The following is a 14,860-nucleotide window of genomic DNA, read 5'->3' on the forward strand; positions in this document are numbered from 1 at the left end:
ATCCACCTACTTTATTCAGGTATGATTGACATGTAAAAAGCTGTGCATATATAGTATCAAGAACTCAGTAAGTTTGGAAATAAGTACACACCTATGAACCATCAAGGGCAAAGTTTCCTTCTGTCTCCTTTATGGACATTATTTTATGAAGTAAAAAATTAGTTTTTTTTGTCAAAAGACCTATAGACTAGCTGTCTAGAATTTATTTATCTTATAAAACTAAAGCTTGTATACCTTTGACCATCACCTCCCCATTTCCTCCTCCCTCCAGCCCCTGGCACCGCCATTCTACTTTTCCCATTGCATTTAGAATAAAGAACCACATCCTTGCCTGAAACATGCCTTCCTCTCTGTCCTCTTCCTCTTGCTTTGTACTTACCAGCCAACCTGCTTGTTGTTCTTGAACATGCCAAGCTCGCTCATGCCTTTGCACTTGCTGCTTTTTCTGCATAGCTGCTTCTCCCATTGTAACATACGTCTTTGGTGGGTACTGCCATGTCCCAGCAACTTTCAAAATAGCATTTGTGCGAATGATACTTCATGGTTATATGGTTGAAGCATCTCAACTTGCTGAATGGGTTTTTGTAAAACTTTCTAGTTTTTCTCTCTCCACCTCCCCAGCTTTGTAAGATTATGATGGAAGTGATCTTATTTTAAGTTAGGAGGCATTCTGGAATTATTTGAGCTGTTACACTTAACAGTTTTTAACGCCAGTTTTTTTTCCTTGGTCTTTTCATTAACATCCTTGTAAACATTTTAGGAAGAGAAAGAAAAAGTAAAATTGTCTTTATAACTAATAAGTCGATGAAATACAGTCTACTTTTTAAAGTGCTGATATTTTACTTTTTATATTTTTATAATAATAGATTTACAGTATATTAGTGTCAAATGTTGGAGAAGGCAATGGCAACCCACTCCAGTACTCTTGCCTGGAAAATCCCATGGGCAGAGGAGCCTGGTAGGCTATAGTCCATGGGGTCGCTAAGAGTCAGAGACGACTGAGCGACTTCACTTTCACTTTTCACTTTCATGCACTGGAGAAGGAAATGGCAACCCACTCCAGTGTTCTTGCCTGGAGAATCCCAGGGACGGGGGAGCCTGGTGGGCTGCCGTTTATGGGGTCGCACAGAGTAGGACACGACTGAAGTGACTTAGCAGCAGCAGCAGTGTCAAATGTACAACAATGATACAGTGTTTTTATAGATTATACTTCATTTAAAGTTATTATAAAATAATGGCTTCATTTCCCTGTGCTGTATGGTATATCCTTGTTGCTTGGGTTGCCATTTCCTCCTCCAGAGGATCTTCCCCACCCAGGGATCGAACCTGTGTTGCTTATGTCCCCTGCATTGGCATGTGGGTTCTTTACCACTAGCACCACTTGGGAAGCCCTGTTTATTTTATACATAGTAGTTTATATCTCTTAATCCCATACCACTATCTGCTCCCTCCTCCCTTCTCTCCACACTGGTAACTATTCTGATAACTACTCCTTTGTTCTCTGTATCTGTGAATCTCTTTCTTTTTTGTTACATTCGTTTTATTTTTTAGATTACACATATAAGTGATAATGTGGAGCATTTATTTGTCTTTCTTTGTCTGACATATTTCACTAAGCACAATACCTTCTAGGTCCATCCACATCACAGATGGCGAAATTTCATTTTTTATGGCTGAGTAATATTCTATAAATATAATCTCTTTTAAATTTAGGCATTTTATAGACATTGAACTCAGATTTCCCTCTATATCTAAAACATTTCACCAGCACACAACTCAAATAATACTCTGGTTCACAGATATGTATGTTGGAATATATGATTAATTTACTCAGTAAGTTTATTTTAATGTCATGTAACTTAAAAATTTGTGAAAACATGCTGTATTTCTTACTTTGAGGTTTTTGTTTATTTTTGAAATGCTTTTAGTGCTTGGAATATTCTGTAATGTCCACTCTATAAGATAAATTGATGAAAAACAAATACGAAATCAGTTTTCTGCAAATTTGTGATTTTTTTTTCAGTATTTTAAATGTAGATATTAAGTTGTATCTTGGTTTTTTTGTCTTGTTTTGGTCAAGACAAAATCTTGAATCTTGTTTTTTGACCCTTAAGCTTATAATTTTAAATAGCTGATTCCCATTGCCTTTTCATTACTCTTTAAAAGTGTCTTTTTTTTTTTTTCTCCCAACCCTAAGGTTTCGGCCTCATCAGGATGGAGACCCTGAAAAGCCACGTGTTGCTGCTTTAATTGACAGGCTCATTGCTTTTAAAAATAATGACAACGGAGCTTGGGTTAGAGGAGGAGACATTGTTGTTCAGAATTCAGCGTGGGTATTCTCTATGAAGTTATTATCTGATGACACTGATGTATTTATTTTAAGACTATTTTTAAAAACTCAGTAGACCGAAAGTACAGTGGTGGTTTCTGGAGTCACAGTATCATTACTAATAGACAGGACAAGCTCTGAGGAAGTATATTAACCGACTGCAAATGTTTGGAATCGTCTCATTCTGCTGCTGTTATTGGAACTAAACTTGTCTGGTGACATGAGAGCTTTTTGATGAGATTAAACAGAAACTGGGACTTTATATAACAAACACGGTCTATGTCAGAGAACTAAATAAAGATTTCGAAACTGCCTTCACTTTTTTCCTTCCTCTTGGAAACTCAGTTTCATGATGTTCTTCCACTGCCATTCAAAACAAAAGTTGAATTCCACCTTAATAAGTCTGTTGACTTATGTTTTAACATGACTTGAGGCAGTAAGCCTCTCACTTCTTTTCCATTTGTATACTTTTAGGAGAAGCCTGAGGTATGTCGAGCTAAGATTCGGTGTTCAGGAGTTTAGAAAAATGTTTTTTTCTGGCTGATACTGATATTAGTTGCTTGACATTTATCACGAAAAAACTGACACTGTATAAAATCTGTAGAAATAATTTGGAATTAATATTGAAAAGTTTTGAAGAGAATACTATGATCTAATTGATAAAAATTAGTCATTCCTTGGTATTCATGGGGGATCAGTTTCAGGACCCCAATGGGTACTAAAATCTTGACGCTCAAGATCCTTATATAAAATGTCATAGTATTCAGTATTTGCATATAGCCTATACACATCCTTCTGTACACTTTAAATCATCTCTAGAGTACTTATTATACTCAAGACTGTAAATGCTACCTAAATAGTTGTAAATACAATGTAAATGCTATGTAAATAGTTTCCAGCACTAGAAAAAATTTTGCTTTTTGGAGTTTTCTGGGATTTAAAAAAATATTTCTTATCCACAGTTGGTTGAATCTGTGGATACAGAACACACAGATATGGGAGCCAACCTAATGATAAAAATTGTAAATATAGGTTTTTAACACATATTCTCTTTGGGCTTCTCTGGTGGCTCAGACGGTAAAGAATCTGCCTGTAATGCAGGAGACCTGGGTTTGATCCCTGGATTGGGAAGATCCCCTGGAGAAAGGATGTCTACCCACTTCAGTATTCTTGCCTGGAAAATTCCATGGACAGAGGAGCCTGGTGGGCTATAGTCCATGAGGTTGCAAAGAGTCGGACATGACTGAGTGGCTAACACTTTCACTTTTCATGTGCTCTTTACTCTGTGCCAGACGCTGTTCTAAATAGTTGAAATGAATTAGCATTTTAATGCTCAGATATCCTATGAGGAAGCTTATAGTGTTATTTCAGCCTTTAGGTGAGAAAACTGAGGGACACACAAGTAACTTGCCCAAGGTCACACAGCTAGTAATTGGCAAAGCTGAGATTCAAACCAGGTGCCTTTACCGTGGAGACTATGCTTTTAGTCATTGGAAAGTGAAATTTTTGTGTGGTCTTGGAGAATAAATATTATTGGAACTTCTTGGATTTTATGACAATTAAATATTGAGAGAATTACTTCTTACATGATGTGATAAATTAAAATGTTCCTTCATTCTCTTTAGATTTGCAGACAATGGAATAGGACTGACCTTTGCCAGGTTTGTAATTACTTAAAAAATATTTATCTGTTTATTTTAAAGTTGTAAGGTAAAATAACCTTGATTTTTTTTTGAATAGCACAGGAATGCTGTATCATTTATTAACATTAAAAAAATAGCACTCACTTCTTGATGCCACTAGAGGGCCAAAAATACATTTTTATTGATTAATTGAATTCACACCAAAGTAGGTTGCTCTAGCTGGAATTGCACAGAAGGATAGGCCCATCACATTTTTTGCTTAGAAGAAAACCCTTGAGCTTTCGATTAAAGATCTTAAAAAGCAAGGGAATAAAGAGGAAAGGAGTAAAAGTTGGCAGCAGATTAAATATTTTCTTTCTTAAAAGTTGGTCTCATTTCACAATGGTCCTTAAGAACTGAACTTTTTATGTTACATATTTTTCCCCAGATAACAGTTACTCTCATGCCCATCTTAAACATGTTTGTCATCTCCTTGTATTCAGGGCAAGTTTATTCTCCTCATTTGCAATATTGTTGCTTGAGACTAAAATAATTAGTTGTTGCTGCTAAATTAAATCTCATTTGTTTAAGTCTAATTTCCAAACCACATATTAATTTATAAGAGGTATATTCACAATATAGAGGCACCTTTTGATGACTCGCTAATATGTATTTAAGAAGCTGCTGGCAACTTTGCAAATTTTTAGGTTTTTAAAGTTATAGCTTGCCTTCCTGTGTGATTAATGATTATTCTTATTTTAACAGTGATGGAAGCTTCCCAAGTGATGAAGGTTCCAGCCAAGAGGTATCTGAATCTCTCTTTGTTGGGGAGAGCAGGAATTACGGCTTTCAGGGTGGTCAGAACAAGTATGTAGGCACTGGAGGGATAGACCTGAAGCCTCGGACATTACCTAGGAACAGGTGAGCATTGCTGTATCAGAGGAATGTTACCTTTAAACAATAAATGAAGCTCTAACCCTTAAAAAAGTTTCCATAATAATCCTGAATGGATTCCCACTGTAACACTTTTCCCACCATATTTATTATTATTAAAATGATTCATGTTATTATTGCTATTTCTATTGTATGTATTATCCTCTGGGATTCTGGAGCATTAACTATTAAACATTATATGTAGATGTCATTATCAATTTTATGGGGCTTCCCTCAGTGGTAAAGAATCCACCTGCAATGTGAAAGCCCTGGGTTTGATCCCTGGATCAGGAAGATCCCCTGAAGAAGGGAGTAGCTACCCACTCCAGTATTCCTTCCCTGGAAATTCCTTGGACAGAGAAGCCTGACCGGCTATGGTCCATGGGGTTGCAAGAGTCGGACATGACGTAGCAACTAAACCACCACATCAGTTTTATAATGAAGGAAACTATCCTGTTTATCCTTTTTGGATAAAGTCTTATGTAAGCTGGTAGTTGTTTTTTTTTTTCCTTTCTTGAGCCACAGAAAGTCACCAAACCATAAACTATGGACATCAAATCAGTTTTTCCTTAATATGGTGATGTTAGTCTTAAGAAATAGCCACTGGAAAAAAGAAATTACTTATTGAAAAGAGTCCTAGAAAATCAGTTGATAGATGCCAAGGCTGACTTAAAACCTAACTAGCTGTATAATTAACAATATTTCAGATGTTGAAAGGGTATGGGGTAGACTTTTGGCATGTTTTCTGTCAAAATAATCACAGTCATTAAACTAGTACTTAGCACTATAAAGATTCTTCAGAACTTTTGGGAAACTATTACCTAATTAGTCAGCTTTGAGACACAGTTTAGAGTTGTCGTCATTTTACTTGTAAGAAAACCAGGTAGAGAAAAATTAGTGTTCTAAAGTCCTTACATCAGAGCTAATGTCAGATTTCATTAAGCATCAGTCCCCTTAAAGCTATCCACTGTGTCTGGATATTGGGCTAGGACAGGTCAGCGGGGTAAGGCAGACAGACAGGTGACTTTAAGGGACAGGTGGTGAATATTGGCCAAAGGGCTTAACTAGCTTCTAGCAAAGGGCAGCCTATCCTTGGCCCTATCCTGTGCTTATTGTTGGGAAATACTAAACATCTTTACTACATGCTACACTACGTGTAGAACTTCTTTTAGTCAGACCATGGAAGCCACTAGGAAAGGAACTTCATGGATTTTTAATAGTTAACATTTATTAAATGTTTATTATGTATCAGGCCCTGTTCTGAATATTTTATTATTCAGTTAATCCTTGTAAGCCTGGTGAGGTAGGTGTTGTCATCATCCTGCTTTATAAATGAATAACTTACTAAAAGTAGCTAATGTGGGACTCAAAACCTGTTAGTTTGGCTTCAGTGCTCTGCTCTTCACAATTAAGCCAAAGCTGTCTCTTCTAATATGTAAATTAAAGGGGAAAAAAAAAGCTGTATTAGTTGGGTATGGGCTGCAGTAAAATGGTGGGCAATTCAATTTCATTATTTTTATTTTACATTGGCCTCCAATTTTACTTCAAAATGCTGTTGCTTCTGTGCTAGCAAGGAATTTTTTAAACAGATTGCTGGTTGGTCAATGGGCCTAATTTTTATTTTACTGTATCTTTGCAGCCTTTTCTATGGCAGAGGACCATTTTGCTATATATTCTTGGATACACAAAGATAGGCATAGATTTTTAACCAGATTATTTGACTTTCTTGGTAGTGTTTATGATTTTTTATTGCAAAACACTGCCAAGTTGTAAACTAATTAGTTGCTATAGAAGTCCTCTGCAATGCCATTAAAAAACGTAATAGGGGAAAAAACCTAAGGGATCCAGAATATTATGGGTTTTGTACATTAATTATGGTTAATAACATATGATTAGTAAGTTAAGGAGCTTATGTTTGGACAGAAAGGAGTAAAATGAATAAAATGAATTTCTCAATCTAGCTATAGTAAGCCTTGCAGACTTGTACTTTTAAGTATATCATTTCTCCTTATTACTGTCATTTAGTGGCTTGAAAGGAGGTCTCTCTGATTAAGCACAGATTTGTCTTCTTGTGCTAGAGATTGCGGAATTAAAGCTAAATGGTATGATTTATCAAAGAAAAGATCTTAACTGAGTTGTTTCAAGGAAGGCAGTCACCTCTTGGAGAGGCCTTCACTGTATCCTAAATAGCATCTCTGTCCTACTCAATTCTATTCTGTTCCTATGTCTTTTGTTTTCTTATGGTCTTATCTGAAGTTACCCATTATGTTTTTGTTTGCCTTTCTCACTGCAGTATAGGTTTCATTAGATTGGAGATCTTGCTTCATTAGCACTGTATCCTAGAATTGTACTCAGTGTATATGGGATATTTAACAGTATTTATGAAACAAATATGTAAGTGAAATGCTGTTAAACAGATGGGCCCATATGCATTAAACAAAATTTTGTATTTCAACAGGACATTTCCAATTAGAGGCTTTCAGATCTATGATGGGCCCATTCATCTCACCAGGTGCACTTTCCAAAAATATGTGCCAACTTTAGATAGATATACCAGTGCTATTGGCTTCCTCATGAAGAATTCCTGGCAGATAACCCCTAGAAATAACATCTCCTTCGTGAAGTTTGGTCCACATGTAAGTACGTTCTTATGGTTCCTATACAGTGACTATGGTACCAAGTGGAGGGATGGCACATTTCCAGAGAAAGAAACACAAAGATGGGATTTGCACTGAGTTTTTAGGCTTAAGAGGCGAATCCTATGCAAGAGTAACTCCTGATTTCAGGTACTCTGTCCTGCTGAGTTTAGGATGAGAACAGAAGTCCCATGTAACCTAGAGTATTTTTGATATCAACAAAGGGAGAATGACTTAATGTGATGATCACTGGTGGGAATTGTAGAATTTCATAGGAATAAGAGGATGTATGATTTTGGGGAATTCAGTATAATAATCCATAAAGAGATTTGGGTTTTACCTGGTATTTTACTTTTCTGAGATTATTCTTCTGGGGAGCTGGAGAACAAAAGATTGGGAAAGAAGAGAAATACTGGGGTGATAGGAAACAAATTGGGTTATTTCTGATATAAACTATTGGAATATTTTTATGAAGATTGCAAAAAAGACTTAGAAATAACTGTTTACAATACAGTAGGCCACAGAACCAGAGAAGGCGATGGCACCCCACTCCAGTACTCTTGCCTGGAAAATCCCATGGACGGAGGAGCCTGGTGGGCTGCAGTCCATGGGGTCGCCAAGAGTCGGACACGACTGAGTGACTTCACTTTCACTTTTCACTTTCATGCATTGGAGAAGGAAATGGCAACCCACTCCAGTATTCTTGCCTGGAGAATCCCAGAGACGGGGAAGCCTGGTGGGCTTCCGTCTAAGGGGTCGCACAGAGTCAGACACGACTGAAGCAACTTAGGAGCAGCAGGCCACAGAAATCGTTTTCTCAGTAGCTTCACCAGTACCCTCCTTACCATCAATACATAGGCCAATCTGATTATATACCCCCAGCCTCTTCCCATCTTGCCACTTCAAAGATGACAGTGGTGTAGAGATTGAGTCTCAGACCATCTTGCTTTCTGCTCCCACAGGCAGCCACAATTGTAAAGTGACTCATAGTTTTGTCGTTCATGTCCATAGGCAAACTCTGTGGTTCCCCAGTTTAAAAGAGAACTTAGGTTAGTTTATCAAAGTCTATAACTGGTTTTTGTGAATAGACGAGGCATGGAGCAGAGGCACAGGGGCAAACTGATTGACTGGTTCTCATCTAGACTGCATAACTCCAGGGGAAGAGGAAGAGCTACACTGTGGACAGGGCTGGATGTAAATAGGGTGGGTCTTGGATTGCCTATCCATTGTGGAGGTTGGCAGCTCACTTACAGCCTGGATGTTCTCTCCATACATTGAGTTTAGTGATCACTGACATGGTCATACTTAAAAATCAGTTTTTAGATGTTGCATTTGTTGTAGAGTTAGAGTTCTCGCAGCCTAAGAGAATCCATGCTGTTTAAGGCCAGTGTTTCATCAGCCTGGAATTTTCTAGGTGCTGATGCTCTGGAACCATTTGTGAAGGGTATGTTCCGCAAATTTGTTCTTCCTGAAAAGATGGAGAATATGTCCTAGACTTTAAGATTTAACCATGGGAGGTATAAGTGAAGAGAGAAAAGAGTCTAGAACTAAGAACTTAGAACCATTTGTCCCACACATCACTGGCTTTCCATTGAGTTGCTTATCATTTAGATGTTCAGTTGATTTTAAAACTTGCCAGGGCAATGAGTGCATAAAAGCATCATAAGGTGTATTTGCATGGTTTGAATAACATTAGCCTGGTGGGCTACAGTCCATGGGGTCGCAAAGAGTCAGACACAACTGAAGCAACTTAGCACACACTGAAAGATTATAACTTATGTAACCTGTAGCCTGCTTTGTAGCTAGCTATGTACTATGTGTTTGATAAAGGTATTGAATTAATGTTACCTGACATGAAAATTACTGACCTGGACTTAGTCTGTGTTGAGGAGAGAAAAAAATAACAGACACCTTTCAACAGGTTCTAATGAGTCCAGTGGTCAGGCAACCATACCAAGACAACATTTAGACTGTTTCAGTTTGGAACTGTACTTATTTTTTGGTGACAGGAGTCATTCACAGGTTAACTAAAACATTTGAAGTAAAATGAAATGATTAAGTCAGGAGATCGAACTTGTAATATATTTTAATTTAATTGAGGTATAATTTGCATACAGGGACATGCAGAGATCTTAAGTGAAAAGTTTTTAAGTTTTAACAAATACCTTGACTACCTAGTTCCTCTTTCCACAACTATTCTGGTTTCTGTTACCATGAATTCGTTTTATCTGGGGATCAGGTAATCAAGTTGAAAAAAGGGAAAACATCAAAGATGAAGTTGAAAGCTTGCTGCAGAAACTAAGGCTTCAGGAAGTTTTTTTTTTCTGTTCAAGTCATAATTAATCAAAAATGTTGGTTGACAACTATGCTGTGTCTCAGAACTGCATAGTCTTTAAGGTTTTGTAATGAATTGTAATGAATATGAAGTTGGGTTCTTGCAGGGGACACTGGGTACCATGGCAGCAGCCCTCATTGTAGGATGTCCTTGTTTTTCATCGCTGTTAGGTCTCTCTTAATGTATTCTTTGGAAAGCCTGGTCCCTGGTTTGAAGACTGTGAGCTAGATGGTGATAAGAACTCCATATTCCACGACATTGATGGCTCTGTGACGGGATACAAGGATGCTTATGTGGGAAGAATGGACAACTACCTGATCCGCCATCCAAGCTGTATAAACGTGACCAAATGGAATGCAGTGGTGTGCAGTGGGAGCTATGCCCAGGTAGGCCAGAATGCATTGTCTGATCCCCGCCCCCCAGCTCCTGACAGCACTGTTTCTGTGAGGAGTACTCTTCAGATCTTCTGGCTGATGGATACTTCTCAAAGCATGATATTCTTTTTTTTAAAGCAGTTAAAAAAAAGAAAAATTTCATTAGAAATCGTAGACTCATAGAATTTGATTTAAAGTTCCCCCACTACAAACCAATTTAAAAGTGGAAAAGTGAGCCCAAGAGAAGTAGGATTAATTTGCACTTGGTTAAATATGGTTGGGAGATAGTTGGGGTGAGAAACCATATTTCCTGAGTCTTAGGCCAGGTTTTCTGGCCATGCTACAGCTATGCCCCCTGAGAAGGCATTTTATTCTTTGCTTTTAGGGTTACTGATGCTAAGTTGCCTCAGTTGTGTCCAACTCTTTGCGACCCTATGGACTGTAGCCCATCAGGCTCCTCTGTCCATGGGATTCTCCAGGCAAGAATATTGGATTGGGTTGCCATTTTCTCCTCCAGGGGATCTTCTCAACCTAGGGATTGAACCCGTGTCTCTTACAGCTCCTGTACTGGCAGGTGGGTTCTTTACCACGAGTGCTACCTGGGAAGCCCTTCAGAGTTATTATCTCTATTTATCTCTAAATTAGGGAATCTAGCTTGTGAGGCAGAATATCAGTAGGTCACATGGAAAGTGATATATTCTCAGAAACAGAGTTGGGAATTGGAAATAAGTGGACAAGGAAGGAATTCAAGGAAATTCTGCAAATCATAATGTATCTATGAAAATATGAAGGAGATGCTATAGATTGGGAAACATGTCTTTGAAAACATTAAGCTAGTGTGCATTTATTAACTGGATGCCAAGTTTAAGAGGATGGAATACTTTGGGAGGTATAATGTTCAGAAAATAGATGCTGGAACTAGACCACATGGCTTTGAATCCTGGCTCTGTTATTTTCTTAAATACGAGATGTGTAAGTTAATTAGCTGCTCTGTGCCTCTGCACAGTGAGGATAATATTAGTTTCTTTCATATGTGGCTGTTGTGAAGATAGAATGCATGAGTACTGATAATACATTTCACCCATGGCCTGGCACATAGTGAAGTGCTTGCTGCAATTAGTATTATTTGAAGAACAGGGCTCTAAGTTGCAAAGATGATTTTAATAGTGACATTTTGGATGGATAGAAGATTGCAGAATGAAGGTACCAGTTGCCCAGAATTTTGAAGAGAGCAGAATTTTGTTTCCATATTTTAGACAATTACATAGTCATATTTAATTATAAATGTTGAGGGAGATAAAAGAATAAAGGAAAAGGATAACTGGAGCATGAGGAGGAGAATTAGAGGAAGAGCAAGGTATTCTCCAAGGCAGACTGGGCTCTGATAGTCTCAAAGGCAAGAAAGAAGCCTCACTTGCTGATGTGCTGCTGAATTCTCTTATTTGTAGGATGGGTTTTTCCTGGGGAAGGACCAGTTTGGTGATGGAGTACCTTTGCTGAACTCTGGCTACTTTACCCATCAAGTGTGTGTTTGTGGCTCCTGCTTTTCAATTTCTTGAGCCCCTGGAGTCTTATGGTTTCTGCCATTTAATAAGCCTTCTCTAGTGGGAGTTTCTTATAGCAGATTTCTTTATTACTCTTCAGACTTTGAATCATCATTGTTAAAGAATGCTATGATTCTTAAAAATAAAAAAACAGCTTCAAAAAGATTCTCATCAATAGACAAGACAAAGGGCTTAAGAGGGATAAAGATTAGAGAGATTTTTCTGGTTTATTTTAATGGAATACTAGCTTCTTTGTTGTGGGATTTCTCATCCCCATGGGAGCAAGAAGAATCATATTTGCCTGAGTTCCAGGAAGGACCAGGGAAGGATGGAGAATTAATTATAGTAAAAAATAAAGAAGAAAAGAATGTGGTTAAAAATGTGATTTATTTTTTCATTCATTTTATTCTTAACCAGATTTGCCCTCTAAAATTAAGTAGACTCATTAATGCCTAAGAAGATGTAGAAATTCGAGAATTAAAACAAAAATAAGAAGCTTTTAAATTCTTTAATAGCTACAGTTGTAGTTAAATTGCTAGCCATGTGTATTCAAAGGTACATGTATCTGTTTGTCTTTCTTAACCTGGTATGTACTCACTAATGAAGACTTTATATTTTATTTTAAATGTCTCCGTAATTTGAATTTGATATACTTGAGAATGTGAACCTGATACTTCTGTCTTACAAAGCAAAGCAGTAATTCTATTTTTTTGTTGTTTTTGTTTGTTTAATCCTGCCCATGAGGCTCTGGGAATGGTAAGATAGAAATTTTCTCCTGGGGATTTGAAATTTGGGCTGGGAGCCCAGATCTACAGCCATTTGTTGTTCCTTGGATGATATATAATACTGTACGTTTTCAGCAAAAATTAGAAACAACTGGATCTCAAGATAGAATAATCATTATTTAGCTATTTGTAAATATTTTTAATGGAATGTCTGCTTTTCACTGACCCAAGGATAAAGGTCCTCAAGAAGAAAGGTGGTATCATAAGGAGCATGCTGTGCTGTGCTGTGCTTAGCCGCTCAGCCGTGTCCGACTCTTTGCGACCCCATGGACTGTAGCCCGCCAGGCACCTCTGTCCATGGGGATTCTCCAGGCAAGAAGACTGGAATGGGTTGCCATGCCCTTCTCCAGGGGATCTTCCCAACGCAGGGATTGAACCCGGGTCTCCCACATTGCAGGCAGATTCTTTACTGACTGAGCCACCAGGGAAGCCCAAGAATACTGGAGTGGGTAGTCTGCCCTTTCTCCAGGGGATCTTCCTGACCCAGAAATTGAACCAGGGTCTCCTGCATTGCAGGCGAATTCTTTACCAGCTGAGCTATCAGGGAAGCCCTCATAAGGAGCATGTGCCACCTCAAATCTTTGGATTTGGAAGAAGGCAGGTTATAGATATGTATTTGGGGTAGAGTGTGTATTTTATTATATTTTATATATAACCTTTATATAACCTATTATTGGGTTGGCGAAAAAGTTCATTTGGGTTTTTCTGTTGCAACATAATGAAAAAACCCTGAAAGAACTTTTTGGTCAACCCAATGTAATGAAGTACAGGTCACATATAAACATTTAAATAAACAATAAATAAATATAATATATTAAACATATATATTTAAATGAAGACAATCAGTCTCAAACTATGTATTTCCTATCTATATTTTAATCTTTACATGGTGTCATTAGAGAAGAGTTATATCAAAATAGTCAAACACAAATCAAAGTTAAGACTTCCTGGCTCAAAGAGTTTATAATTAAGGAATCACTATGGACAAAACTGTGGAAAAGAGAAACAGAAAACAGAGAAGTTGTGTGGATTAAATGCAGCATTCTGCAGATGTTTCGATACTTCTGGGGAATTCTGTTACAGATGCAGATTTGTTTTAGGAAATTGTTCTGAGGTTATTCCTTGGAGGATGCATTTGGGGAAGATTTTGTTTTGGTGTAGCATAGGGCCCAAATGCCACTGGAATAAACCCAGAGCTTTCAAATTTGCCTCAGTTTAATATGTTTTTCCATAACATATTTTTTTTGCAGAACACTTTATAACTTTTTTTTTAATGGGTGAAAAATGACTTCTTGGGTTGATGCAGGTCATGGAAAATCGAAAGCCAAAGCTCTAAGATATTTTAAATTTCCACCTCTTATTTCAGAGGAAAGCCTTTCAGATTTAACTAGAGGGTATCAGTTTTCACATTAATTTACTAATTTTTTATATGTGTGTACTTCAGATTGAGGGATTTCTTTGACAAGCTATGTAAACCACAAAGGTTTTATATTCTGATGAATAAGCTGGCCTGTTGTGGAAGAGATGATGAAGATCTTGGCTAGTAGAACACATGGTCTGTTTTTACCATTTCAGTTTAAGTAGGCTTCATTGTAAGTGGAGCTTAGGATGAAGTTGGCTACTACTCATTTTTGTCTGGCACAGATCATAGAATCTCTCTTTTGAAAGTAGAGACACTTGACTTTTGCTGGAAATGTTTTTTTTTAGCTATTTAAATTTTCATTCTCTTTTCTTTAATTCTTAATTATTTTTTGAAGGTCTATGTGCAGACATGGAGCACTCCGAATCTGACTATGACCATCACACGAGATGAGTATCCAGACTACCCTATGGTGCTCCGAGGAATTAACCAGAAGGCAGCTTTCTCACAGTACCAGCCTGTGATCATGCTGGAGAAGGGCTACACCATCCACTGGAATGGGCCAGCACCCAAGATTGCTTTTCTATACCTCATAAACTTCAACAAGTATGCTTTTGTTACCGTTATTTCAAATAGTTGAGCAAGTAGTAATTTAATGGAGAGAAATAATAGCCGATCTCCTTTGTAGCAAGTAAAGAATGCCGGTTTTACGTACTTTGTTCCTCCTGTGGAAAGGCTATATATGTTATATTGATGGACTTAAGGGATTATATAGGTTAAATCCTCTCCTTTTAAAAGCATGTATTTTTCTCTATGGCCAAGGTATTTTGTGCAGAAAGCCATTTAAGGTTTTTTTTTTTTTTTTTTGCTGTGCCACGTGGCTTTTCTGTGGAAATGTGGATCTTAGTTCCTCCCCAGGGACCGAACCTGGGCCCTCAGCAC

General features: G+C 37.6%; 1 protein-coding gene across 5 annotated transcripts in view; it reads left to right on the top strand.

Annotated features, from left to right (window-relative positions):
• The window catches only part of CEMIP2 (cell migration inducing hyaluronidase 2), an 83,042-nt gene that overhangs the window by 48,875 nt on the left and 19,307 nt on the right, over positions 1–14,860 (top strand). For all 5 annotated transcript variants that reach the window (XM_070375771.1, XM_005887839.2, XM_070375772.1 and 2 more), the window contains exons 13-18: positions 2,198–2,329; positions 3,955–3,990; positions 4,717–4,872; positions 7,343–7,520; positions 10,026–10,241; positions 14,316–14,524. In XM_070375771.1, the coding sequence (XP_070231872.1) occupies positions 2,198–2,329; positions 3,955–3,990; positions 4,717–4,872; positions 7,343–7,520; positions 10,026–10,241; positions 14,316–14,524 (927 nt within the window). The remainder of the gene's footprint in view (positions 1–2,197; positions 2,330–3,954; positions 3,991–4,716; positions 4,873–7,342; positions 7,521–10,025; positions 10,242–14,315; positions 14,525–14,860) is intronic.

The sequence above is a fragment of the Bos mutus genome, chromosome 8 (genome assembly GCF_027580195.1).
Source record: "Bos mutus isolate GX-2022 chromosome 8, NWIPB_WYAK_1.1, whole genome shotgun sequence".
In the NCBI taxonomy this organism is placed as follows: Eukaryota; Metazoa; Chordata; class Mammalia; order Artiodactyla; family Bovidae; genus Bos; species Bos mutus.